A 27,051-nucleotide genomic window follows, 5' to 3' on the forward strand; every position below is an offset into this window, starting at 1 on the left:
TAGGGCCTCCAACTCCGCCTCCTTCGAAAAAATGGGATACTTTTTGAGACGTAACGTCCCGGTTACTCACTGGACGCCTTTTGTGGTGTACACACACGACGGACGACACGGCGGACGCGGATTCCGCCGTCCGTCTGGGCGCGAAGAGCATCCAGACGACGAACGAAGAGCACACATTAGAGCAGACAACGCCGGATCGAGTCTGCAGACATGGCTCTACCGCCCGAAGCTATGGAGTCGTCGTCGTGCGCTGCGCGTCCCGTAAGTTCCAAACTGACGCTTGTATTTGCTTCAGATTTGTGTCCTGACGCTTTAACAGCAATGGTTTCGTAACTATATTGCGCTATTTCCAAGAACCATTACCAAATTCTAGGCGCATTATAGGCTTAGCAGGCGTGGCAAAAGAAATAGCTGATCTCGCAAATAACGACAAAACGTACCTGATGCTCTGTCCTCAGAGAGAGATGAAATGAACCGATAGCTGATTTCACCGTTTATTTATTGCTGTTGGCGCAGTGCACGAGTAGCAAGCGCGAGTTTCGGGTTCGAAGCGGGCGGTCCGTTCTGCGTGAGTGCTGCCATGTTGGTTTGTTACCAGAGTTGCGGGCATTCGGTCGTAAGCAAGAGAATGCTTTGGTTTCAACTTACGGCCGCCGCGATATCGTGTTCTGAAAAACATGAAATGTTGAAATGGTCACTGAAGCTATAGTGCAAGTCACCAGAGCTAGGAGCAAGCGCTGTATTCAAGAAAACCGAGGGAAAATGTTCAGCGAATGCAATGTAGGCGATATTGTCGAATGCCACGAGAAGGATGATTTATGACATTAATTTCGGCCCGCCCAGACCTCTAATCTTTTACATAGGTCTAGAAACGTTTGGGATCGCATTTTACGCGCTCTTCGACAAACTTAATGTCTGCATCACTGTCTCTACGCACTACGCGTTTCACATCGCTTCGCAAGACACTAAATTTTTCGTACCACCCCGATGATTCTGTTTTCTTGAATTTCCTATGGTACCTTAGCTTTTTACGAAGTAAACCACGCAATTCCTTAGAAAACCACGTTGGATAGCGCGCAGGGCCAAACTATTTGCAGGGAATGAAGGTTTCCAAAGCACATTTTACATTATCAGTAAGCATGCTAGCTGCTTTGTTGATATCTGTGGCACGGTACAATTCAGACCAGTCTGCATCATTCAAGTAGTGGGAAAACCTAGGTAGTCACCGTTAGGAAAAAATAAATGAGCGAACAGGCTCGCTCGACGCATGACTCGCCTCTAGAAAAATTGCGATTTCGAGCGGAACATGCCAATGGTCAACCGGAACTAAATCTCGAACAGCAACACAGAAATTAGCCAGAATCAGATCTAAAACATTTCCAGCGGCATTTGGGACCATGTTAAACTGCGTTAATCCAAGAAATTCGATAAAGAGGAACAGCGCTTCACAGCGAGGGGATGATAAAGATATGGATGTCTCGCGTGAAGAATCCCAAACAATCGACGGAACATAGAAATCGCCAGCTATCAGGATATTATATTTTGCTACATCAATAACTTCAATTAAGTCATTCATATGTTCAGAAAATATGATATCGGAGCATAAGTTTAGTTACAAGTTGAGTTAATGAAGTGTCTGGAAAAATTTAAATCAATTAGCCGAGACGACCGGGGACGAAATTCAAAATAAATAAGAAAAATTGAAAAAAAAAAACAGTACTTTCATTAAATATATATCAGAGCATAAGTTTAGAGACAAGTTAAGTTACTGCCTTCTTGAATACATGTAAGGTATTCATAAATACATATATCAAAGATAAATAAATAAAATGTACGTGCCGTAAACAGACACATTGAAAAACGACTAATATTGTCACGTTGTAGTGACGGTGAAGAGCACAGTAGCAAAACTGCGAATCACGAAACAACTGTTTATGTTCTGTGCAAATAACATTTAGTAATTACTGTTTATAATTACGGTAATCCTTGTTTGGGTGGCATCTATACATGTGCCAATGAGGAGGAGGAGGAGGAGGAGGAAACAACTTTAATAAGAAAAATTTCAGGGCGTTGTAGATGGCCGCTTGTCTGCGGCGACCTCTTCCGCCCAGGCAACGATTCCTTTTTGTAGCTTTTCTTCTGGAGACCGTATTAGGGTCTCCCATGTCGTTTCAGAGGGAGCTGGCAGAAGCTCTCTGGGTGGGGGAGACCCTCGCATTACCAGAAGATGTGTGCCAATGAGCGAGTGAATAATTTCATAATTTATGGTTTCACACCTCGCGCACTATTTCTCGCTCCATCGAGCCTTGAGACGGCGGCACGCAGCAGGCAATGACATGCAAACCACGGTCGCTCTCATCGAGCGGCCGTGTGAAAACTCACGTACGCAGCAGAACACGCGGATTTTTAACAGCGAAGCTGTTTAAGCCAGCCGTAATTTGTGGTTCGTATCAAGAAACTATCAAGAAATGAAAGAAAGTGAACTTTCTTGCCGAGGCGAGTTTTGAACCCGCGTACCCACGGTCCCAAGGCGAGCGTCGTAACCACAAGGCTGCACAGTTTTGCTTGTAGAACATGCATTTATGCGAACCATATGATTGCATTCGAGCGTCGTTAATTGTCTTCGTCCACAGCTGGCGCGTTCGCACGCTCATCCTCTGCGAGGTGAAGAAGAGGTTTTGTGCGCTATGCTCGGGAGAGAGATAAAGAAAATGAGAGCGAGAGAGAGAGACACATTCACGGAGCGGGTCTGGTGGAACGCGTAGTCCGCATAGACGAGAAAACGATCGCCGGAAGGCGCTGCTGCGCAATGCGGAAACCTTTGTGGGGCACCTATGTTGACACAAAATGGAATAGCGGACCAGAAAATTATCAGTCAAATATGTCGACCGCAGGAGGGGTACAAAAACAGGAAACAGCGGTTATAAGAAAAAGGTTAAAGAAACAGAGAGGGGTCTATGGAAAACAGGGATGCAGACGAAATCAGCACTGGGAACATACGGAACTTTCAAGCACAAAATTGCCAAAGAAAATATCTATGATAATTCTAGGGGAAGCTTTTTGTTGTTTGAAGCCAGGACGGGAGTATTGTGGACTAAGATGTACCGAGTCAAGTACCAAGGTATAGACACGTTGTGCGGTGCGTGTGCAGAGGAAGAGGAAACGGCTGAACACCTCATACTTTTCTGTGCTTAACCCTACAGTGCAAAGCAACGGGGCTGATTTTTTCAAAGCATTGGGGTTTAGGGACAGTGGAGGCAAAATAGGCTTTAAGCGGGTAGAAATAACCAAACGGAGGTTATCTGATTGGTGGCAAAAATCAAGGCAGGGGTGAAATTTCACCCTCCACAAAGTACAAAATATGTTAATAGTCAAGGCTAGGCGGCGTGTGCCACCGCCCGATTTAAAGGGTTCAGCCTCATCCATCCATCCATCCATCCATCCATCCATCCATCCATCCATCCATCCGTCCATCCGTCCATCCGTCCATCCGTCCATCCGTCCATCCATCCATCCATCCATCCATCCATCCATCCATCCATCCATCCATCCATCCATCCATCCATCCGTCCATCCGTCCATCCGTCCATCCATCCATCCATCCATCCATCCATCCATCCATCCATCCATCCATCCATCCATCCATCCATCCATCCATCCATCCATCCATCCATCCATCCATCCATCCATCCGTCCATCCGTCCATCCGTCCATCCGTCCATCCGTCCATCCGTCCATCCGTCCATCCGTCCATCCATCCATCCATCCATCCATCCATCCATCCATCCATCCATCCATCCATCCATCCATCCATCCATCCATCCATCCATCCATCCATCCATCCATCCATCCATCCATCCATCCATCCATGCAGTCATGTATCGACTACGTCTTAGTGTCAGAAATGGTCTACGAACAAGTTGACCAATTGATAATAGACGAAAATGGAAAAAAATAGCCTGGGAAGCAATCATAGACGTTCAGAACTAAAGTTTGGGCGAGATACCAGCGCAGAACATGAACCATTAGCCTCAGAGTTTTTAAAAATGAATGACGAGCAAGTAACAGAGATCGCAAACAACACAGAGAAGAAAATTGAGGCTTTTCCTACAGCAGTTTGGAAATATAAGGAACTGGTGGACGTTATGCAGCATGAAATAAGGCGGACACGGCAAAACAATTGTTGGATTGGAAAGAGGAAACCACGTAAGTGGTGTAACAAGGCAATTAAACAAGCTATAGAAGAGCGTAAAGAGGCATCTAGGGCTCATCGAGAAGCCAAAAAGTTGGCATTACAAGAAGAAGAGGTGCTCTTTCGATGGAATACATACCGAGAAAAGAAAAGGGTGGCGAGTGAGCTCGTGCAAGAGAAAATTAAATGCGCAAGTGAACGTTGGGTGCATAACATTCACAAAAGAGACAAAGGCGCCCCAAAAAGATTCTGGAACCATACAAAAGCACTCGGAGCTCCAACTAAAACTCGCAAACGGCTATAAGGGATGAAGACGGTAGCATCTACGAAGGAGACGATGCGCTGCGGTACATCACAGACGTTATTAGGGATAACTACGGCACGAGAAAAAGCGTAGTTCAGACAACAGATCCAGCAACAGCAGATAGGCCTGAGAGATCAAAATTTAGCGTAGGAAGTTTTTATTGGAAAAAGGCAGCAGAAAATGCCACACGGCAGCAGGACCCGATGAAATCCCAATACAGCTAATCAAAAACCTTGGTACAAAAAGCAAGGCACTGCTGACTAATGCCATTGAGCAAGTGATTAGAACCAAGAAAATTTCCGTTGGATGGCGTGAAAGCAAGATGAATATCATCTACAAAGGCAACGAGATAAGAATAAGACGAGCTCGTACAGGCCTGTTACAGTAACGTGGCAATGCAAGCCATAAAATTAGAACTGTCGAAGTGGATGGAGAAAAACGATGTATTCGGGGAACTACAGAATGGGTTCAGGCCAGGCAGACGCTTAGAGGATAATATGTTTGTACTAACTCAGCGCATAGAGATTTCAGTAGCTCAGAAAAGACCTTTATCGATAGCATTTCTAGATATTAAAGGAGCTTATGACAACGTAGACAGGAAATTGTTATGGGATATTCAACACGAAGGCATAGATAACAATTTCGTGGAGCTACTGAGGGAGATATATAGAGACAACCAAGTGCAAGTGGTATGGGAAGGTCGAAAAGGTAATGAAATGGTGGGAATTCCCCAAGGATTGAAGCAAGGATGCCCTCTGTCACCATTGTTGTTCACGCTTTAAGTTATAGAAAGACGACTGGAAAACAGCGAATTAGGTTTTGATTTATCCCACATGCGCAATAATGGACAAATGGTGCAACAGAAGGTCCCTGGACGCAGACGACATTGTGCTACTAGCGGACAATAAAAAAAGATTTACAGATACTTGCGAATATCTGTGGGAATGCAGCGACAAATCTAGGCCTTAGGTTTAGCACAGAGAAATCAGGAATTATAATCTTTAATGAAGAGACGAGTAACTTCGTGGTGTCAATTCAACAGCAAGTAATACCCATAGTGAAGCAATATAAGTACCTCGGCGTACACATAAACGAAGGAAAGACTTACTCAAGCAACCACCAAGATAGTCTGAAAATAAAGGGGAAGCGGAATGCAGCCATAATGAAACACAGAGCACTGTGGGGCCACAATAAGTATGAGGTGGTGCGTGGAATCTGGAAAGGAGTAATGGTGCCGGCGCTAACATTCGCAAATGCCATGCTTAAAATCGGATATCTTGTCGGGTTTGGAAGTTAACCAAAGTTCAGTAGGCCGGTTGGCTTAGGGCGCCCACGGTAATACCACAAATGAGGCAGTGCAGGGTGACATGGGTTGGGCCTCTTTTGGAGTCAGAGAAGCACAGAGCAAAATTATTTTTTGTCACAAAAGAGCACGTATTTCAAGCGCGCGCCGCGTGTCACGCAAGCCAGAACACGCCGGCCCCGCGGCAACTTCAACAGAGGGAGAGAGCGCATACGCCTCAAACAGCAACGCGAACAACGGCGCCTAGACGTCTAGAAGAGCATCGACGAAGCGACGTTAACCGGAGAGAGAGAGAGAGAGCACACGCGCGCGCCGAGACACCTTCTCGCCCGGCGAGTCGAGAGAGATTGCTACAGCCTGAGAGTGCGCCAACGGGATGAGTCATCCTCCCCACCCCCCTCGACAACGCTTCGACGGCGGCGGTCGAAGGCACGAGAAAAGACGAGAAGATTCCCAGGCTTTGGCCATACTACGGGATCACGACTCTGATAGGAAGGTTCGAGAACGCCTGTGGAAGCTATATAACCGCCGTGCGAGAATCGTCGGGAGTTCAGTTGGGTTCAGTCCGCACAGGTGAAGTGATGTAACGTGAAGACCGAGCGTCTGCGGAAGAAGAGGATTCCCCGGCAAGCTAGTCGACGAGTTCATCGAGCGTCTGCATGTCCGGAAGAAGTTTCTTCTTAGGGATTTGCCCCGAGTACGCCGAGATCGTCTGACAAGACCAGCACGGGTGAATACGATTGGACACTTGGTGTTCCTATTCATTTTGTACTTTACGTGTGGGACTCTTAGTGCTTGTCGTGAATTATTTTCCTGTGTTTTGTGAATACCCATCTGATTTGTATTGTGTTGTGTCTAGCCTAAGTGTGCACGTGTGGGTGTAACTGCCTTGTGTGAAGAATATATTTTGTTGTGTTTTGACAACTCTGGGCTCTGACTCGGTCTTTGGACAGCAACCGGCGTTCGCTGGCGCACCAGAGGGCCCATTCTTAATTGTCCTTTCTTTCGTGGGATTATTTTCTGAAGCTGATAAGTCGGCTTTGGAATTTGGTCCGGCGTTTGCACCTCGTTCGCGGGGTCTGTGACAGTTTTGAAGAAAGGCTCAGGAACACGGATGAAAATAAATGGGTGGCTAAAGTGCACAAGGATCTCTACATGAAAAGCGTGGACACTGAATGGAGGAAGAGGTCAAGGAAGTTGGCAACCAAGCACAGGATAATCGAAACTGCAAATAGACAACCAGGAGTCACCAGAAAGTAAGTGAGAGAAATTGAGACCGTGAATTGGATGCAAAAAATGGAAACAAAAAGGACACTGGAGATTTACAAGAATGAGAAGAAGGAAATTAGAAAGGAAAATCTGTACGATAATACAAAGGGCAGTGCCTTGCTATTTGAGGCTCGAGCCGGTTGCCTAAGGACCAAAACATACCGGAGCCAATATTCGGAACTAGATGAGGCATGTGTATGCTGCAGTAAAGATCCAGAGAATACTCAGCACATCCTAATAGAACGCGACGGGATCCACCCAGCTTGAACCGTACGTAACGTGCCACTCCCAGAAGCGCTTGGGTTTAAAGTGGAACAAAACATCAACAGATCAGCCGTAGAGATAAGCAAGAGACGATTAGAGTACTGGTGGAAAAAAAGCAGGGAAAAGATGGATACGACCTGATCTCTTAAAATCATAGGTAGCGGTACAAGGTAAATTTTTGAAAAAGAAAAAGAATAATGAAGGTATACAAAAATGCTAGATAAAGCACATGTATAGTATACCTGATTAAATCAAGCAGGCTAGGTGACTTTGTCGCCGCTCCGTTTCAAAGGGGATGCCAATAAATCATCATCATGGATGGATGGATGGATGAGGCTGAACCCTTTAAATCGGGCGGTGGCATACGCCACCTAGCCATGACCAGTAACATAATTTGTACTTTGTGCTAGGTGAAATTTCACCTCTGCCTTAATTTTATCCACCAATCAGATAACCTCTGTTTGGTTATTTCTACCCGCTTAAAGTCTATTTTGCCTTCACTGTCCCTAAACCCCAATGCTTTGAAAAAATCAGCCCCGTTGCCTTGCACTGTAGGGTTAAGCCCCTTACAGAAAAGTATGAGGTGTTCAGCCGTTTCCTCTTCTTCTCCACACGCACAGCACAACGTGTCTATACCTTGGTACTTGACTCGGTACATCTTAGTCCGCAATACTCCCGTCCTGGCTTCAAACAACAAAGAGCTTCCCCTAGAATTATCGTAGATATTTTCTTTGGCAATTTCTTGCTTGAAAGTTCGGCATGTGCCCAGTGCTGATTTCGTCTGCATCCCTGTTTTCCACAGACCCCTCTCTGTTTCCTTAACCTTTTTCTTAACCGCTGTTTCCTGGTTTGCACCCCTCCTGCAGTCCAAATATTTGATTGACAGTTTTCTGGTCAGCTTCCTCCATTTTGTATCAACATTCCTCATGTACAAATAACTGAAAACTCTCCTTGCCCACCGCTTTTCTGCCATTTCTCTCAATCGCTCCTCAAATTCTATCTTGCTGCTGGCTTCCCTGCCCTCGAATGACGTCCATCCCATGTCACCCTGTACCCCCCGATTTGGTGTATTTCTGTGTGCTCCCAAAGCCAGTCTACCTACCCCTCGCTGCTTAACTTCCAACCTTGCTCGAGCCTCTGATCTCATGCACAGGACCGCATTGCCGAAAGTCAAACTAGGGACCATCACCCCTTTCCAAATCCCTCTCACCACTTCGTACCTATTGTAATTCCACAGTGCCCTATTTTTCATCACAGCTGCATTTCTGCTACCTTTAGCCGTCACATATTTTTCATGTTCCGTTAGGTACTCAGCCCCATTGTTTATCCACACTCCAAGATATTTGTACTTATCCACCACCTCCAGCGTAACCTCCTGTATCCTATGCTCGCTGCCCTGATTATCATTAAAAGTCATGACTGCCGATTTTTCTTTACTAAACTTCAAACCTAAGCTATCTCCCTCTTTACCACAGATGTCCATTAATCTCTGCAAGTCTTCCTTGCTGTCAGCCATAAGTACAATGTCATCTGCAAACATCAGTCCTAGTAATGACTGTTTAATACATTCTCCCTGCTTGAAATAGGAAAGGTTGAAGCCAAGTCCGCTCCTCTCTAATTTTTTCTCTAATCCTTGTAAATACAGCATGAACAACAGAGGTGACAGAGGGCACCCCTGCCTAAGCCCCTGCTGTATCTCTATAGGCCCAGATACCTTGTTTTCCCATTTTATAAGCACCCTGTTACTTTTATAGATATCTTTTAAAAGATTTCTTACTCCATCTTCCACCTCTAGAGTACCCAGTATGTCCCACAAATCCTTTTGGATTACACTGTCATAGGTTCCCTTGATATCCAGAAAGGCAAGCCATAGGGGCCTGTGTTCCTTTTCTGCTATTTCAATACACTGTGTCAATGAGAACAGATTATCTTCTAACCTTCTTTGTTTTCGGAACCCATTTTGTAGTTCCCCCAGCACCTCCTCACTCTCCACCCATGCCTGCAGTCTGTCCTTTATAATCTGCATCACCACCCTGTAAACCACTGACGTCACTGTTATGGGACGGTAGTTGTTTATGTCGGCTTTGTCCCCCTTTCCCTTATATATCATGCTCATCCTGCTCAGTCTCCACCCGTCAGGGGCTTTACCGTCCATTATCATTTTGCTCACTGCCTCTCTTAATGCTTTCTTAGATTTTGGGCCCAATGTCTTTATCAACATAATTGGGATGCCATCAGGACCTGTCGACGTGCTACTAGGAACCCTCTTCTCTGCCCTTTCCCACTCGCTTTGTGCCAGTGGAGCCACTGCACTGACTAGTCCATCCTCACCTGATTGAGCACATGCTATGTTTCGTTCTTTAAATTTTTCTGTCATCATTGTTCTTATATGTTCCATTGCCTCATCTCCCTCTAGTCGAACACCTTGAGCTGTAACTATAAACCTCTGCTCTAGGCTAGTCTTATTACTCAAGGAGTTGAGATGGTTCCAAAATTTCTTCGCTGCTTTTCTATCCTTTTTGTTTACTTCTGACAACCATTGGCTCCCCTTTCTTCTGATCTTCTCATTGATCAAATTGGATGCTTCCCTTCTACAGTTTAAGAAGTTGTTACATTTTCTGCCTACATCAGCTTCTGGTTCACCCCTCTGCTTTGAATATCTGTGTTCCCTGGATGCTTCCTGGCGTTTCTCTATGGCCTTCTTAACCTCCTCATCCCACCAGCTCTTGGGTTTACGTCTTCAGTTCCCTTTTGTCCTGACTCGTACCTTAGTAAGCTCTAGCTCAAATAGTCCTGTTAAATTTGCATATGTCCATTCTGTTTTTGTATCCTCTGAAATTACTTCCTCAATTTGCTGGGTTGCTATTTCCAGCCGCTTTTCCGAGTAAAATATCCCACCTGGTTGTTCATCTTGCCTCCTACCTACTTTCATTTCCCTTCTAAAACTCACCTTAATACGTTTGTGATCACTACCTAGACTTCTGGAGCCATATTCATCTATGCTCATTACATTTAGCCTATCGTGCATCCTATGTGACATTAGTGCATAATCTATTGTCGACTGCAGGCTCCCTACCTCCCATGTTATGTGTCCTTCACATTTCTCAGTACTGTTGCATACAACTAAGTCATGCATTTCACACATATCCAGCATCATGTTGCCTGTTGAGTCTGTGTACCCGTCCATGTCTTCTATGTGTGCGTTCATATCTCCTAGTATAATAATCTCGCACCCTTCTCCTAGCTCATTAATGTCTCTTGATATGCATTCCAGCATTTTTGTTGTTTTCCTCTTTGGCATTTGCTCCTGTCCACAGGTATACAAAGCCAAGGAGTGTCTGCTCTCCTGTAACTTTCCCTTTTAGCCATAAATGCTCCTTGCATTCCTGTTTGACCCTTTGCCAGTTCATACTTTTATGAATGAATGCACCAATTCCACCCCCTTTTCTGCTGCCCTCTGTTCTATTGCAATATTCCCATGCATAGTCAGGATTACAGGGAGGTTGCTCCATGTCCCTAAGATGTGTCTCCACAAACCCGTATACCATCAGCTTTTCTTGCCTTAGTTGCTCGTCTATCTCCTCCCACTTCAGCCTATTCCTGCCACCTTGCATGTTAATGTAACCTATGTCAGAATGACCTTGCCCCTGGTGCTTACGTCTATTTCTTCTACCGATTCTACGTTTCTTGAATCTTGGAGCCTCTCTGGGTCCGTCTTCGTCTACACTGGTGGTCTTAGGGCTCTGGGTCCCCCCAAAAAAGCCGTAGCTTGGCGCCCTATCCTACTATCTACGCTCCCGCCCGTGGCACCACTGTTGTGAATGCCATCCTGTGCAAAAGGCTGGGAGCCAGACTCGTACACTTCCCGGTTTACCTCCATTATACCGTACCCAAGTGGTCTGCTCAGACCCCTAATGACCCGGTTAGCCTCAAGCACCCTCCATTCCATCGCGCTAGCCTGGCCCCGGACATGTGGGATTGTGCATATGGTCACATGCACTTTCGCAGAGGTTTCTCTGAGTTTACGCAACCCAACCTCTAACTGTCCGTTTAGGTTCTGGCTCCTTCCCTTCAGCACATCGTTGAGACCAGCATGGATAACGACCAGATGTTCATGCTCGAGGTTGTCCGATACCACCTTCTGAGCTTTTGCCTATTGCGTCAACCATGCACTTCCCTGACTGGGCCTCCACCCTCATCCCGCCCGTCTGCCTTCACTGTTGTAAGGACGCCCTCCTTAACCCTAGCTACGTTGGAGTCCCCCACCACTAGGACCCTTCGCTCTACACGTTTGCCTCCCGCCTGCGATTGTCGTCCTCCAGTTCGCGCTAGCTGGTTCTCCACCCGCCCTGCGCCACTGACACGTGACGATGTGCTCCCTGCCGTTCGTCCCTTCCCACCCGAAGCCTGCCGCACTACCTCGCTGTAGAGTTGTGGAACTGCCGTGTTGCCGCCGGCTCTCGCCTGCTGTTCAACGGCCCCTAGGCGTCCCTCCCTGCTCTCATGGCATGCCTCTGCCTGAGTCTCCGCGCTGTCCCCGCCGCCCGCCTGAGCTGACCCGGGATTACGCGCCGCCTGTAATATTAGCGCCTCCACCCGCTCTTCCAGCACGGCCCGCTTTTCCCGTTCTTCTTGTAGCTCGCCAGCTATTCGCTTTACCAAGACGGCCTCGGCCCCCTCCCTGTGAAGCAACTCGCCGATCCGAGTTTCGAGCTCAATTCGCCGCTCTCGCTCCACCTTCAGCTCCCCTTTGAGCTCTTCCACACTGGCTGCCCATTCCCCTTCCATCCGCCGCACAGCTCCCTTAAATCCTTCACACGACCTGCACGCGAAGCTAGCCTCCTCAGCGTCGGCTAAACTGGCGAAGTGCGTCTCGTCCAAATAACACCAACGTTTGCACTCCTCGCACTGCACCAGCTCGTCATCACCCCTGTCCTTCCTAGCCTGCCGCGCCATTGTCCACCCGTCCACCTAACGAGAAAGCCCAATAAAATACCTGAACAAGGCCCCACGGTAAGCCGTACGGCAAACTCGCTATCCGGCTACCTCCGCTAGCTTCCCTAACGCGGTTTAAAACTGCCGCTTTACACTGCTTTCACCATGCAACACGTGCGCCACAACCCGCTTCCAAAAAAAAAAAAAAAAATTAAACAAATTGAACTATTCGCTACCCTACTAACGTCCTACCAAACTAACCAAGAAACTAAAAAAGCATGAAAAACAATATATATAGATAGCTCGGGTACCCTAACACTTCTATCAACCAAATAAGAATAAACAAAAATTGAACTTATTCACTGCTCCTGCTGCGCTGAGCTCCACTCGGCCACGACCGTCCTGTTCGGCTTCACTCGAGAGAGTGAAGCATCATCATCAGCATCATCACAGCGCCCCCATGTGGAAATTTCAAACAGCGCGATCGCGCCGTGGTTCAGTCTCCGCTTTGTTTACATCGTTTCGCCCGCGCTTTCCTTCGCTGCTCGTGCTCACGGCGCTCCGTTTTCGACGGCGGTAGATCGCCTGCTTGCTGAACAGCGATGGAAAGACTGCAGTGCGGTGTCAAGACGGTTGCCGATGCCAACAGCTTTTTTCGTGGCGGCGACCAGAAGATAGGGGAGAGTCTGCTGGGCGGTGATGTGCCAGTGAAAGAGTGCGTGTCGGAGGTGTCCAACAAGATTGTATACGACATCGAGTTAGAGGTACAGTAATTTAGTCACTTTTATTTCTCTATGAGGCAGTCACAAAGCGGTCATGCATGCTTGCAGAGATGTGCAGAGACGGTGACGATTGCGGTTGGTTTTGTTGGTCGCTGGGCGCGCACACACGGCTGCTCTCATTTTGGCTCCCAGTGAGTGGCATAAGCACTGTCGGAACAGAAAGAACACATGCATTAGGCACCAATAAGCCAATAAAATTAATTAACGATGTAAGTGCTGTATAAATATTTAATGTATATCATGTCTTATTCAATGCAGATGTTAGAGTCAAGCAACTCATTGCATTATTGAGCAAGGTATCTTTTCACTGGTCATGAGAAATCATTCGTACAAACTGCTCCGCGAAATGAACCCAGATCACGGTAACCAGCGATCGCAAGAATTAACGATACATGGCTCACCAAAGCAAATCTAGTTTCTAGTCGGGCGAATGCCCCGCCGCAGCTGAAGTAAGCTCACACGGATGGCCGTCTACTGCACGATACGAAGATTCTTGGCAGGCAGAGTGAAGCAGGAAGAATGTGCAAGGTGGCAATTACTTTAAAACATGCTTGGATATTGTGAACCTAGAAAGCATGGCCAAGCAACAAACATAACGCGCGCGCCTCGGGCAGCTGCTTTCCGATCTGCCGCTTACCGACGCACGCGATGACCGCAGCTTGCATTAAATACGGATTGCCACCACACAAAAGACAAGTAACGTGCGGCCCCTTTTGTTGCCTGCACAACTATGAATTCAAGTTGCAGCGTTTGGAAAAAGGATATAATTATCTTGAGCTCGTCTTTGCCGATCGGGAGTTGTCACCGACCCCGTGAACGAGGCGCAGACGCCGGACCAAATTCCAAAGCCGACTTATCAGCTTCCGAAAATAATCCCACGAAAGCAAAGACAATTAAGAATGGGCCCTCTGGTGCGCCAGCGAACGCCGGTTGCTGTCCAAAGACTGAGTCAGAGCCCAGAGTTGTCAAAACACAACAAAATATATTCTTCAGTCAAGGCAGTTACACGTACACAAACGTGCACACTTAGGCTAGACACAACACAATACAGATCAGACGGGTATTCACAAAAACACAGGGAAATAATTAACGACAAGCACTAAGAGTCCAACACGTAAAGTACAAAATGTAAAGGAACACTAAGTGTCCAATCGTATTCACCGTGCTGGTCCTGGAGTCAGACGATCTTGGCGTAGCTCGGGGCAAATCGCGAAGAAGGAACTTCTTCCGGAAATGCAGACGCTCGATGAACTCGTCGACTAGCTTGCCGGGGGAATGCCCTTCATCCACAGACGGTCAGTCTTCACGTTACATCTCTTTACCGGAGCGGTTTCAACTCTACTTACGATTCTAGCACGGCGGTTATAAAGCTTCCACAGGCGTTCTCGAACCTTCCTATCGGAGTCGTGATCCCGTAGCATGGCCAAAGCCTGGGAACCTTCTAGTGTTTTCTCGTACCTTCGACCGCCGCCGTCGAAGCGTTGTCGAGGGGGGGGGGGGGGGGTTATAACTCATCCCGTTGGCGCACGCTCACGCTGTAGCAATCGCTCTCTCGACTCGCCGAGTGAGGTGCCTCGGCGCGGGTGCTCTCTTTCTCTCTCTCTCTCGTTACCGTCGCTTCGTCTATGCTTCTGGACGTATAGACCTACACCATGTTTGTAAACAGCGGTAGGCACCGTCGATATATTTTAGGCCCTATAGCGACGTCGCGTAGGCTCCGCCCAACGTTTGGCTCCGCCCACGTTCGCCGCCACCGCTTGCACGCGCGGATGGCGCATTTTTTAAAAATGGGCTGGGGAAGCTAAAACCACGATTTCATTATGAAGCACACAGTAACGGGGGGCGCCGGATTAAGTTTGACTACGTGAGACTCTTTAATGTGCACCCAATGCACGTTCTTGCATCTCGCCCCCATCGGGATACGGCCGAACGAGACGCTAGGCCTAGCTCGTTGACCGCCGCAGTGACGGCCGACAGCGCTTGCGGCCTGGCCTGCTGCTCATCATTGTGCGCTTATTTTCGACAACACGATTAACGTGGGCTTAAATGAATCGGTTTTGTCGGTGTCGTTGGTGCGAATAACAAACGAAACGTAGTACTTGCAAGCCAGCCGAGCCGCCTCGCTGAGACGGCCGGTGCTTCGGTTTCCGTCTGCGAGACGAAATGCCGTCGGGTCGTTGCTCCGGATCGCGCCAGTGGTTTAGTACTGGGCGCTGCTTTACGGAACACGCGCAAATTCGAGATAGCTTTTCTATTACGAACTATTTTATGTTAAAAGCAAGCTGTAGCCGATTTCTACGTCGCCGTGAGCGGCGATAGAAGCGATCGCCTCGGTCATGGGACCGGCAAGGTACCGCCCCTACGGCGACGCCGCCTCTGTAGGCCCGCGCAATGTGAGCTATATACAGGGTGTTTCATTTTAGCTGCACCAAATTTTTAAAAATTGCCTGTGGCAGATAGCACAATTATAATCCTTTATCTAAACTACACGATGAGGCGGCCATTACTTCCACGAGAAATAAAAAGGCCTAATTGAATAATTAACATAATTACGCTAATTATCTTTTCAAATAATTATTTTACGGCGCATCTTTCAATCTACGAATTATAGCCGCTGAGTTCGCAAGGCGTTTCCACTTGGAACGAATTATCAGGACTGAACCAGTTTCGCGATATTAATTTTCAAAGTGTCCGATGAAATGCATGGGCGTTCCAGTTACTTTTGTGCTTCAATGCATAAAACAGCGTTTTCCTCAAAAAGTTAACTGGAACGCCCATGCATTTCGTCGGACACTTTGAAAATTAATATCTCGAAACTGGTTCAGTCCTGATAATTCGTTCCAAGTGGAAACGCCTTGCGAACTCAGCGGCTATAATTCGTATATTGAAAGATGTACCGTAAAATAATTATTTAAAAAGTTAATTAGCGTAATTATGTGAATTATTCAATCAGGCGTTTTGATTTCTCGTGGAAGTAATGGCCGCCTCATCGAGTAGTTTCGATCAAGGATTATAATTGTGCTATCTGCCACAGGCAATTTTTAAAAATTTGGTGCAGCTAAAATGAAACACCCTGTATAGCTGTTGTACGTGGCCGTCCGATCGCTCCAACTCTGTACTAACACTGTACATTTTGTTTCGCGCTCGAAATTTAACTGACACGTTTAGGCGCACTTATGACTTCCACAATGCAATAAACACAGCTGTGACCGTGCTGCCTGCGTATGTGAACGTGATAGGATATTTACACTGCTGGTGGCTCAATTCTTTGAGATGAAAACAAATTCGAATGTGACGTGTTTTGTGGGGCATCTGCTCGCTCGACCTACATTCAAGGCTAATCCTAATCTAGCTTTCCCACAGTGCGGCAAGCAATTATAATGGCACGCTAATAAGGATCCTAAGATCGTATATGATCCTAAGATCCTAACGATCCTAAGATCGGCTAATGCACGCCAATCAAAATAAAAGAGAAGTTTAATGGTTACGAAATGTTTTGCGCATAATGGATGATCTGGTATCATAATCCAACTTTCGCTTTTTACCGCGGCGGCCCATTGCTTGCGACTGTTTTCATCAACAGGAAAACTATGAAAACTTTAGTCTCTTGCGTATTTCGACGCAACTCAGCTCATCCACATACTGCGTTTATTTCATTGTAAAATCATAGAATAAAGACCTCAGAGATGGAACCGCACAACCACCCGCGAAACCCAGCGGCTGCTGTGGTAGGAGCGATACGGGCGGCGGCTCGGCGGCGGAGTGCCTACCAAGCGAAACTAAATTCCGACGACAGCGCCACCGCACTTTCGTGACGTAGCGCCGTGGTGTAGGTGTAGGTCTATAGACTCCGTTGTCTCGTCGGCTGTTTGAGGCGTATGCGCTCTCCCCCTCTGTCGAAGCTGCCGCGGCCCCGGCGTGTTTCTTTTGCTGGCTTGCGTGACACGCCGCGCGCGCTTTGACTACGCGCTCTTTTGTGACAGGAGTGAACGAACAGTACAATCAATTAAATTCGTGGGTTTTACGTGCCAAAAGCACGATATCATTATGAGGCACGCTGTAATGGAGGGTCTCAGGAATAAATTTGACCACCAGGCGTTCTTTAACGTGCACAAAAATCAAAGTACATGGCAAGAACTGTATTCTTGCATTTTGCCCCCATCGAAATGCGGCCGCCGTGGCCGGGAATCGTGCTCGCGTCGTCGAGCTTAGCGGCGCTACACGTATGCATTTACCGCTAAGCTAACACGGCGGATTTCTCTGTACGATTCAACTACGCGACACGTCTAAACAAACGGCCATTCGCTAAATACAGGCACATTACTATTGCGTTTTTATCGAGCGGCCGTGATATTGCACGCGAATGCGAAAGTACGTGACTTACATGACTCGGCGCACTGCAGTTATCCACGCTTGTCGTCTGTCCTCCTCGTACCACCTCTCCGGAATTCTGCAGAACTTCACGGGCGGCTTTCGACTTTTCGAGGCTCTTGTGGCAATCAACAACACAGCAGTAATGCGTGCCACCTTTCCTGGTTGATGTGGTCGCGCTCGCCGTAGAGAACACGGGCGCGCGCTAGCCCAGCGGCGACCTTCGACACTTCCATCCTTCCGCCAGGCGAGTATTCGGCGCTGGTGCCGCGCGGGCAAACTTTAGGTTGACTCGTCTATTGCAACGCGGTGTCGGTGTTGCAAGCTGCGCGCTATGCAACGCGCAGTGACGGCCGTAAGTCCGAGACGCGCGAAAAGAAATTATCATCACGAGTAATCAGATCAAAAGTTCACGCGCGCTTCCGGAAAATGCTGGGCTACAATCGCCCAGCTACGCTAGCTGTTTCAAGCGTTGCGCGGCCGAGTGCAAGGCTAAGCGTTTTTTTTAAATCCACAAAGAAACCTCTCTTTAAGCTTGCTGCGCCTTGGTTGAAACATTCTTTGTACATTTATTGCAAATTTCAAAGACACTCCACTTTGAATATTTGCCTTTGGACTGGCATATATTTAATCCTGTGAGTTAGGTTTGTCCATTTGCCAATAAAGCCAACACTAAATACATAGACAAGCACGAAATTACTCTTTCTGTACTCGTATAATTATTTTGAATGCCCCCGTTTGTTAGCCGATGCCATGTCAATACGCTCAACACTGATTCCTGTCAGTAAACAGGGTTCAAAATTTCAGAATCAAACGGCAAAGTGACCCCCATTTCAGTTCGTGACTTAGCACGACGAAGCGTTTTACTTACTGTGGCGATCGCGGCACAAAAAAGAAAAAAAATTATGTAAATAGGTTTTGGGGTATACTTGCCAGAAACAAGATACGATTATGAGGCACACCGAAGTTGGGGACACCGGAAAAATTTTAACCACCTGGCGTACACGAACGATCACGGCAGGTTTCCGTTGGCGAATCATGCTACGTCTTGCCTAATTCACTCCCCATCATGACGACGAAATGTACAGCCGAAAGGAAGCGCCGACACCAGCAGGCGACTCCTTCAAAGCTTTGAAAGCAGCTCACAAAATGATAAAAATACATATAACCCGCAAAATTTGAAGTGAATACAGCGCGTTTCCGGCACATGACGTAGTTTTGCACAGATATCCCTCTACTACATACCACGTGAATGTAGTGGGAGTATGTGTGCAGAAAAAAAAAATAACGCATTCGAGTATGAATAGGCACCAGCGTGCACTTTGCCCCTCGTAGACCTTCAGCTGCCATTTCCAAATCACTAAAATGATCATATTTAGCAGCGCAAAATAATATTTTTCTCGGCTCAGCAAGTGTGCCTGAGCGCCCGCACCAAAAGCCAGCCGCGCCCGCCACTGAAATTACGCTCACTGCTGACCGGAGCAACACCTGTCAGCAAAACCTGCCAGCGCGCGCAATCTCTGAGGCCTCTCACTTCATTCACCGAGTCTCCGAATTACGCGACCTTCAACACCAGGTGGGCATAAAAGCCACCAGCTATCTTGGCTCGCCCTCGCACCCGCCGCAGATCTATAACCTTCAATAGAGAGGTTTAGCTTGTCCGGTAATCGGGTAAACGCGGGCGGACCGGGCGTTAGGGCGTGTTGGCGGAACCGTACACGTGAGCGGACTGTATGGTGCTGCCACCTGGTGGCGCAGAGCTCAACCAGACAAAAACAGCTAATATTGCAGTAGCCCAGTGTATTCTACTTCGCTGCTGGTGTAAATTTTCGGCAGTGGCGTAATCGTGATGCTGCCGAAAATGTGAATGTCACTTCACTTGCAGACCAACCGTTTGCAATTCGTAAATTGCAATAAATACCGCAAAGTAATTAATTAAGAAGTTAATTATTGAATTTTTAAATTAGTTAATATGTGCGTCGATTTCTCGTGCTAGTAAATTCCCGTCTCTTAGAATAATTCAGCTCAAGGACAACAATTATGCTATCTGCCACAGGCGATTTTTAAATATATTCAGCGATTTTTCGGTGATTTTTCAGCATGCACATGCTTCATCTTGTTGCGAATATTTGCAGCGGTATGTTTTTGTTCTTAGGCAACCAGCTCGAGTCTCAAATAGCAAGGCACTGCCTTTCGTGTTATCCTAGTATTTCGCTCCCCGACCACGCAATCCTGCTGAATGGCGAACACCTGACGACAAACCGATCTGCTTCCGCTGCCACCGAGTTGGTCACGTATCCCGCCACTGCCGCACCACGTGGATGCCGCCGTACTGGAGCTCATTCCCTGCTCCTCGCCCATACGCCGACGCTCGCCGTTACTCACCTCGCCGTCCGTACCCTACTTCTGATGACCCTGACAGCCGCTCCTCCGGGCGATCGCCGTCGCCTCAACGCCGTCGCTCCCCGTCACCCCAACCTCGCCGCTTTTCCTCGCCAAACCACCGGACGGAAAACTAGGCCATGCAGCTCTTGGAGGTAGTGCTGCATCCCGTTCGTCCTGTCCAAATCCTCCGTTGACGCTCCTCACGAACACGAACCTAATTGAAGTAGACGTCGATGGTGTCCCGTTGACGTCATTGATTGATACTGGAGCCCAAGAGTCCATAATGAGCGCTACCCTATGTCGTCGCCTCAAAAAAGTTCTTACGCCTGCCGTCACTCGAGCCGTACGCGTCGCCAACGGCGCCACTGTGTCCGTCTGTGGTATGTGCACTGCTCTTGTAGGAATTGCTGGCCGCCAAGTTCCCGTCCTATTCTCCGTGCTGACTAGTTGCCCTCATGACCTAATCTTCGGGCTCGACTTTCTGACGACGCATTCTGCCCTCATCGACTGTTCCACCGGTACGCTGTGCCTCGAGCTTCCTCTTCTTTCCGACGTTCGCCCCGCACAACCGAACACCCTATGCACTACAGCGTTTGTTCGGTTACCTCCAAAAGCCCTATCCTTCGTCGAATTGGCCTCAACGGCAACCGTGCCTGATGGCGACTATGTCGTCGCCCCTATTCGTGATGTCCTCCTGGCGCGCGACATCTCTGTGCCACACTCCGTCGTTACCCTTGCCGCTAATCGGATGTGTCTCCCCGTTGTCAATTTTGGCTTGACGAAGCAAGTGTTACCTGAAGGCATAGCGGTGGCCACGCTCCGGTCAGTGAACAGCCACCAACGCGCGGGTACTCGAGCAAGCTGGCGGGCCTCCTCTGCACGTTGAAGCAGGAACGCTGCGAGCGCGGAGCAAGCGGACGCGCCTCACATCGGCTCCGGCAATTTCCCTCCGGTTTACCGAAAATTCCAAGGGACCGCGTGAAATTTTGCGTCTACTAGACGGATAACATCAACCGGCGCCCGAAGATACCAATCTGGACCAGGTGGGCCAATTTTCGGGCCTTTTCGGCCCATTTTTGTCTTCGCCACTTCACCAAGCTGGGCCTAACACCCCGGAGCCGGTCTCCATCGTTCTCCGCGGCCGCTATGGCGGCCTCTGCTTGGCGCGGGTACGATCCCGAGACGATGACATGGTCAGAAATCGTCGCAGAAGCCCCGTCTTCGCTTGAAACTTCCACTCCGAAAGAGGAGATAGTGGATGAAGGCCTTTTCTCGTTGGTGGCACTTCGTAAACGCCAGCAACGCCCGAACGCCTCGGTGGTCAACGGACTCTCCATAAGTGCCGGTGTTTCTGTGCCTCCGAATACTGCAAGGTCCAACCCTCAGCTCTCGCAAGCAGCAGGGTCGAAGAAATGGCGGCCCACCGCTATGCCTCGACTCCGCAAAGAAGATTTCACGATCGTCATCAAGCCCAGAGTGACGATCTCCCTGAAGACGGCCCTGCAGAACGGTGAGCTTGGTGCTTTGCTCTCTGCCTATGTAAATCCATCTTCGGCGGACATTCTTAGTGTCTGGCCCATCTGGGACCAGAATATCGTCATTGCCACCACTCAAGACGTCAATGCGGCGAACGCGCTCGCTCGTGAATTTACACTTAACGCTTCCAAAGGCCCCATCCCGGTGGTCGGACACGCCAAAGTCAACGGTGAAGTCTGCAGGGGGATTATTACGGTCCATGAGCAGGAAACTTCTACCACCTTGAAATCTAAAGTCCAGTGGCGCGGAGGAGAGATAGCCTTCATCCGCAAGCTGGGGAAGTCGACGATTGCCCTGCTCACCTTCGTGGGGCACAGAGTACCGCGTTACGTGCACTATAACAGTGTGGTGACTGTGGTGCGCGAATATAAGCGGACTATTCCCGCGTGTTTCCGATGCGGCACCATCGGTCACCGTCCAGACTTATGCCCGAATCCTCAAGACAATCGCTGTGGACACTGCGGCGAAACAGTCGCAGTCCTCGAAGACGGCAACATGGCGCCCCACGAGTACACTCCTTCCTGCATTGTGTGCGGTGGCGGTCATCTTACGGGCTCACAAGACTGCAAAGCCAAATTGCGACGGCTGCAACAACCGGGCAACCCGACCGGTCAACGAACCCAACCTCGGACTGCAGTGCCCTCGGGTCCTGTCACCACTTCAAAAGCTCCCACGCATAGCAACAAGACGACGAAAGGCACAACCGGACCAGCGCCACCGGCGGGCACCTTGCCTGGACGTGCCCCCAAGTCTCCTCGGTCAACTAACCCGAAAGCGTCACGGGATCCAGACGTCCCTACATTCCAAGACGGGGATTTCCCGGCTCTCCAGGGCCCTCCGTCTGGCGCACCAAAGAATACGTCTCAGCCCAAGGTAGGCAGCCGAGACGGGCCTCCTCCGCCTCCCCGCACTCCTGTACCTTCTCCCCCACCAAAGCTTCCTCCTCATCCACCCCTTAATTCTGACGTCGCGGACCTCCGCCGCGAGCTCGAGACTCTCCGGGCACAAAATGCTCAACTTAACGCCAAAATTCACGCGCTAGAAACGGCTCGGTCCTCCCCGCCCCCAGCACAAGTAGCTCCGGAACCGATGCAAGTGGTGCCGGCGGACCCTACACCCTCTAGCTCCGACTTGCGTTTCACCGCCCTCGAAAACGCCCTTGCCGCTTGCCGAGTTGACGACTCAGATATCAAATTTTGGCCAAATCCAAGACAGCCTTCTCAAGGCAGTCACAGCCACGGTTACGGCCGCCGTGACGACCAACATTAAGACATGGCTAGAGTCAAACCCCCGGCTTCTACGCCGAACGGGACGCCTCAAAGACGCGAGCCGCCCATCAAAATTCACCCGACCCATCGATCTAGCCGAACTCTCGGAGGAGCCGGAATCGCTCCGCTGCAGGTGACGGAACCTGGTCCGGCTCTCCAAGGCAATCTCCCTTCAAATCAATATGGCTGCGCCCCGTCCCAACCAACCCCCTAGAGGGCGGCGCCCCCCGCAAAGACAGCAAGCTCTCTCTCTTGTACAGTGGAATTGTCGGGGTTTCAAAGACAGGACGAAACGCGCCCACTTAAGGGCGTACATTGACAATCTCGAACACCCCGCCGCAGTCCTTGCGCTGCAAGAAACCGGAGCTGCGGTTAAGCTCTCGGGCTTTAACGCTTTTCAGCGAGACCCGTCCACCTGTCTCCTAGTCAATAAAGGCTACACAGCGCAGGAGGTAGATCTCGACCTAAATCTGGAATATTCGTACGTGATGGTCTCTGTCCTTCCCCTGCGGCGAACAGATATAGTCCCGTACACATACTTAATATATACTGCCCCCCGAAACTAAAAAAAAAAACGTCACTTTTTCTAACATCTTTAGCGCAGCGCAAGGATCGCGGGTCGCGATCCCCTGATGATAGTGGGCGATTTTAACGCCCCCTGTCCCATGTGGGGCTATCGCAAGGAAGAGCCGCGTGGTCGTAAGTTGGCGGGACTTATATCTACGCTGGGCATCACTCTTCTAACCGACCCGGTCCACCCAACACGTGTAGGGAATTCCGTCACTCGGGACACCTGCCCCGACCTTACCCTCACGAAACACATCCGACACGCAGACTGGATCAACACCGAGGACACCCTCGGTAGCGACCACTGCATACTGAACACTGTCATTTACACTCGACCCTTACATCGCGCTTTTGCACAAGCCAAACTTCCCGACTGGAATGCTTTCCGCCAGGCCCTCCCTGTAACTTCTCTCTTGGAACAAGACTACTCAACTTGGGCACACGGACTCGTGCAAACACTCCGTTCACACGAAAAGCAGATACAGCTTACGGAACGTGCACCGGACGTGGATAACCACCTGATGCACCTCTGGGAAGCTCGCCGCAGCCTAACCAAACGATGGCGGCGGCAGAAACACAATCGTAAACTCCGCGCTCGCATCTCTGACCTTACTCAGCAAGCAGCCGCGTACGCTGCCCAGCTCGCAGACACTAACTGGGTAGATAGATGTAGCAGCGCAGCAAGACAGATGTCGAGCCGCAACACTTGGCGGCTCTTCAGGAGTCTCATAGACCCTACACAAACACGATCGGAAACCCAGAAACACCTCACTCGCGCACTACACAACTTTCAAGGAAACACGGAGCAGCTAGCGAACGCTTTGCGCTCACAATACCTCAATCAGGATCGAGACCCGCGAGGGATGGATTATTCGTATGCAGGCTGCGATAATCCGGAAATGGATCAGCCTTTCCAGCTTCACGACCTTCGCGCGGCTCTTGCACAAATGCGCAGGGGGACGGCGCCTGGTAGAGATAAGGTAACAGTCAAACTATTGGCAAACCTTTCAGATCGGGCATACCCTACTCGAATACATCAACGCCATTTGGACCGGGGACACTTCGTTGACAGCCGATTGGAAGACATCATTGGTAACCTTTATCCGGAAGGCGGGGAAATCGGTAAACATAGACAACCTCCGGCCCATTTCCCTCACATCATGTGTAGGGAAACTCGTGGAAACGATGGTCCGTGACCGCCTCTCGGAATATCTCGAGAGCAAGAACACCTTCGCCTACACCATGTTCGGTTTCCGACCTCAAAAGTTGGCACAAGACATCCTTTTACAGCTTCATCACGAGATCCTCGAACCGACCGAACACCCACATAACGACAAGATAGTCCTGGCACTCGATCTCAAGGGTGCCTTTTATAATGTTAAGCACGCCGTCATACTAAAGCGTCTTAGCAAGACCAACTGCGGCGCTCGTACGTTCAACTATATCAAACATTTCTTAACGGACCGCTTGGCCTTTATACGCCTACAAGAGACCGAGTACGGCCCGTTTGAGATGGGAACACGGGGCACACCACAAGGCGCTGTGTTGTCCCCGCTTCTCTTTAACATTGCCATGACACACCTCCCGGCACAGTTGGCGGGTGTCGATGGTGATCAGCATGCGCTGTACGCCGACGACATCACCATATGGGCCACTACGGGAAACATAGGAGTGATGGAGGAATGCCTGCAAGCAGCGGCGAGCATAGTAGACCACTATGCTACGTACTGCGGCCTCAAATGCTCCCCGTCCAAGTCTCAATTTGTGCATATTCGACCTTCCCCGAAATGCAAAATCTCAGTTCAGCTTTCTCTCGCCAGTGGTCCCATCCGAGAAGTGGAGGCGATTCGAATACTCGGTCTCTTCATTAATCAACATCGCAAGGCAGACACAACTCTTGCCAAACTCCGCAAGGTCGGCGACCAGGTGGGCCGGATGGTTCGCCGCGTTTCCAACAAGCGAGGAGGGTTGCGAAGTAAGGATGCGGTGCGGCTCGCACATGCCTTCGTGACTAGTAGAGTACTGTACTCGACTCCATACCTACGCTTACGGAAACATGACGAAGATTGCTTGGAGGTTGTACTCCGCAAAATGCTCAAGAGAGCCCTCGACCTCCCGATCTCCACTTCCAACGCGCGTCTTCCCGCGTTGGGGGTGGTGAACACCTATAGGGAACTTCGCGAGGCGCATCTTGTTAACCAATACACGCGTCTCGCCCAGACCGTGTCCGGTCGCCGCCTCTTGGACCGGTTACATATTAAACATGACCACCATACGATGGAAAGGGTTCGAATGCCCGAACTGTGGAGACGCGCCCTCTACGTTCGACCCCTTCCAACTAAGATGAACAAGGAGGACCATAATGGCCGGCGCCAGGCGCGGGCGGATGCCCTGCACCGCCACTATGGCTCTAAGAAACACGTATTCTACGTCGATATTGCAGGCCCAAACCACACCAGGGGGGGGGGGGAGGGATGGTACACGGCTGCAATCATACACGAGGAAAGACAAGTGGACGGCCTCTCGTTCAAAGCACCCAGCTCAACGCACGCGGAGGAGGTGGCGATCGCCTTCGCAGCCTCCCATCCCGACTCTAAATTCATCCTCACAGACTCCCGCGGAGCCTGTCGTAACTTTCAATTCGGATGGATCACTCCTCTCGCTGACAAAATTCTTCGCCGCAGTATTCGCGACTGCGACCCAACTCATCGCTCAATCATATGGGTCCCCGGCCACCAAGGCATGCCAGGTAACGAAGCCGCCCATGAGGCAGCCCGCGCACTCACTTACCGGGCACCAGGCATCACTTGGGAGGACCTTGACCCAGATCACAGCCCTCTTCTTTCTTTTAAAGATATTACTGAGCACTATCGTGCCGAACACCGGCGTTACCCGGCTCCTATGAAGGGGCTGGGTAAAGCTGGCGAACGAACTCTCCTTAGGCTCTTTACAAACACTCTGCTGTGCCCGGCGGTTCTCAAGCACTTTAATCCTTCTTTTGACGGCCGCTGCTCATTCTGTGGGGAGGTGGCCGACACCTTCCACATGGTTTGGGCATGCCGGCAAAATCCTTCTCTCCCCCCCATCACCCCTTCCCCTACCCGAGAGGACTGGGAGGCGGCCCTGCTCGGCTGCCAGGAACTATCGGCCCAACAAGCCCTAGTTCGGCGGACCTGGGCAGCGGTCAAGACCAACGGGGTCCCGGAATGAGGGACTCCGCCCAGTATTGCAAGGGGCACGACCCACTAGAGGCCTCTCCCCCAGCACCTCTCTGTATAGATAGACCAATAAATGCTTTTCACCACCACGACCTCCGGTCAGTGACAGACGACTACGTAACTGCTTTTGCAGCCGACGCGTCTCCAGATCCTCCTGATTACCCGCAGGATGCCTTGAACCTCGACGGCCCATTACGTCCCATGGTCGCTCCGGACCTCGCCCCTGGCAAAGCAGCCGCCCTATATCGCCTTTTGCTTTCTTACCGCGACATATTTGACACTGACAATCGCCCACTTGGTCAGACGTCCCTTGTTAAGCATCGGATAAACACTGGTGATGCTGTTCCCATTCATCGCCGACCGTATCGCGTGTCCACGGCAGAGCGGCAAGTTATTCAGCAGGAAGTCAACAAGATGCTCGCCAAAGGCATTGTTGAGCCCTCGTCGAGCCCTTGGGCGTCGCCGGTCGTGCTCGTCAAAAAGAAAGATGGCACGTGGCGTTTCTGCGTTGATTACCGCCACCTAAACCGAATCACTAAAAAGGACGTTTACCCGTTACCACGAATTGACGACGCTCTTGATTGTCTTCATGGTGCCAAATACTTTTCGTCCATTGACCTTCGATCTGGTTATTGGCAGATTTCCGTCGATGAGCGA

The 27,051-nt window shown here is 49.7% G+C and overlaps 1 protein-coding gene across 1 annotated transcript in view; it reads left to right on the forward strand.

Annotated features, from left to right (window-relative positions):
• The first annotated feature begins 204 nt into the window (after nt 1-204).
• LOC119441608 (male-specific lethal 1 homolog) overlaps nt 205-27,051 on the forward strand; it is a 132,602-nt gene continuing 105,755 nt past the window's right edge. Inside the window, exon 1 of the mRNA XM_049661454.1 lies at nt 205-261. Within this exon, the coding sequence (XP_049517411.1) occupies nt 211-261 (51 nt within the window). The 5' untranslated portion in view covers nt 205-210. The remainder of the gene's footprint in view (nt 262-27,051) is intronic.

The sequence above is a fragment of the Dermacentor silvarum genome, chromosome 2, assembly GCF_013339745.2.
Source record: "Dermacentor silvarum isolate Dsil-2018 chromosome 2, BIME_Dsil_1.4, whole genome shotgun sequence".
Lineage (NCBI taxonomy): Eukaryota > Metazoa > Arthropoda > Arachnida > Ixodida > Ixodidae > Dermacentor > Dermacentor silvarum.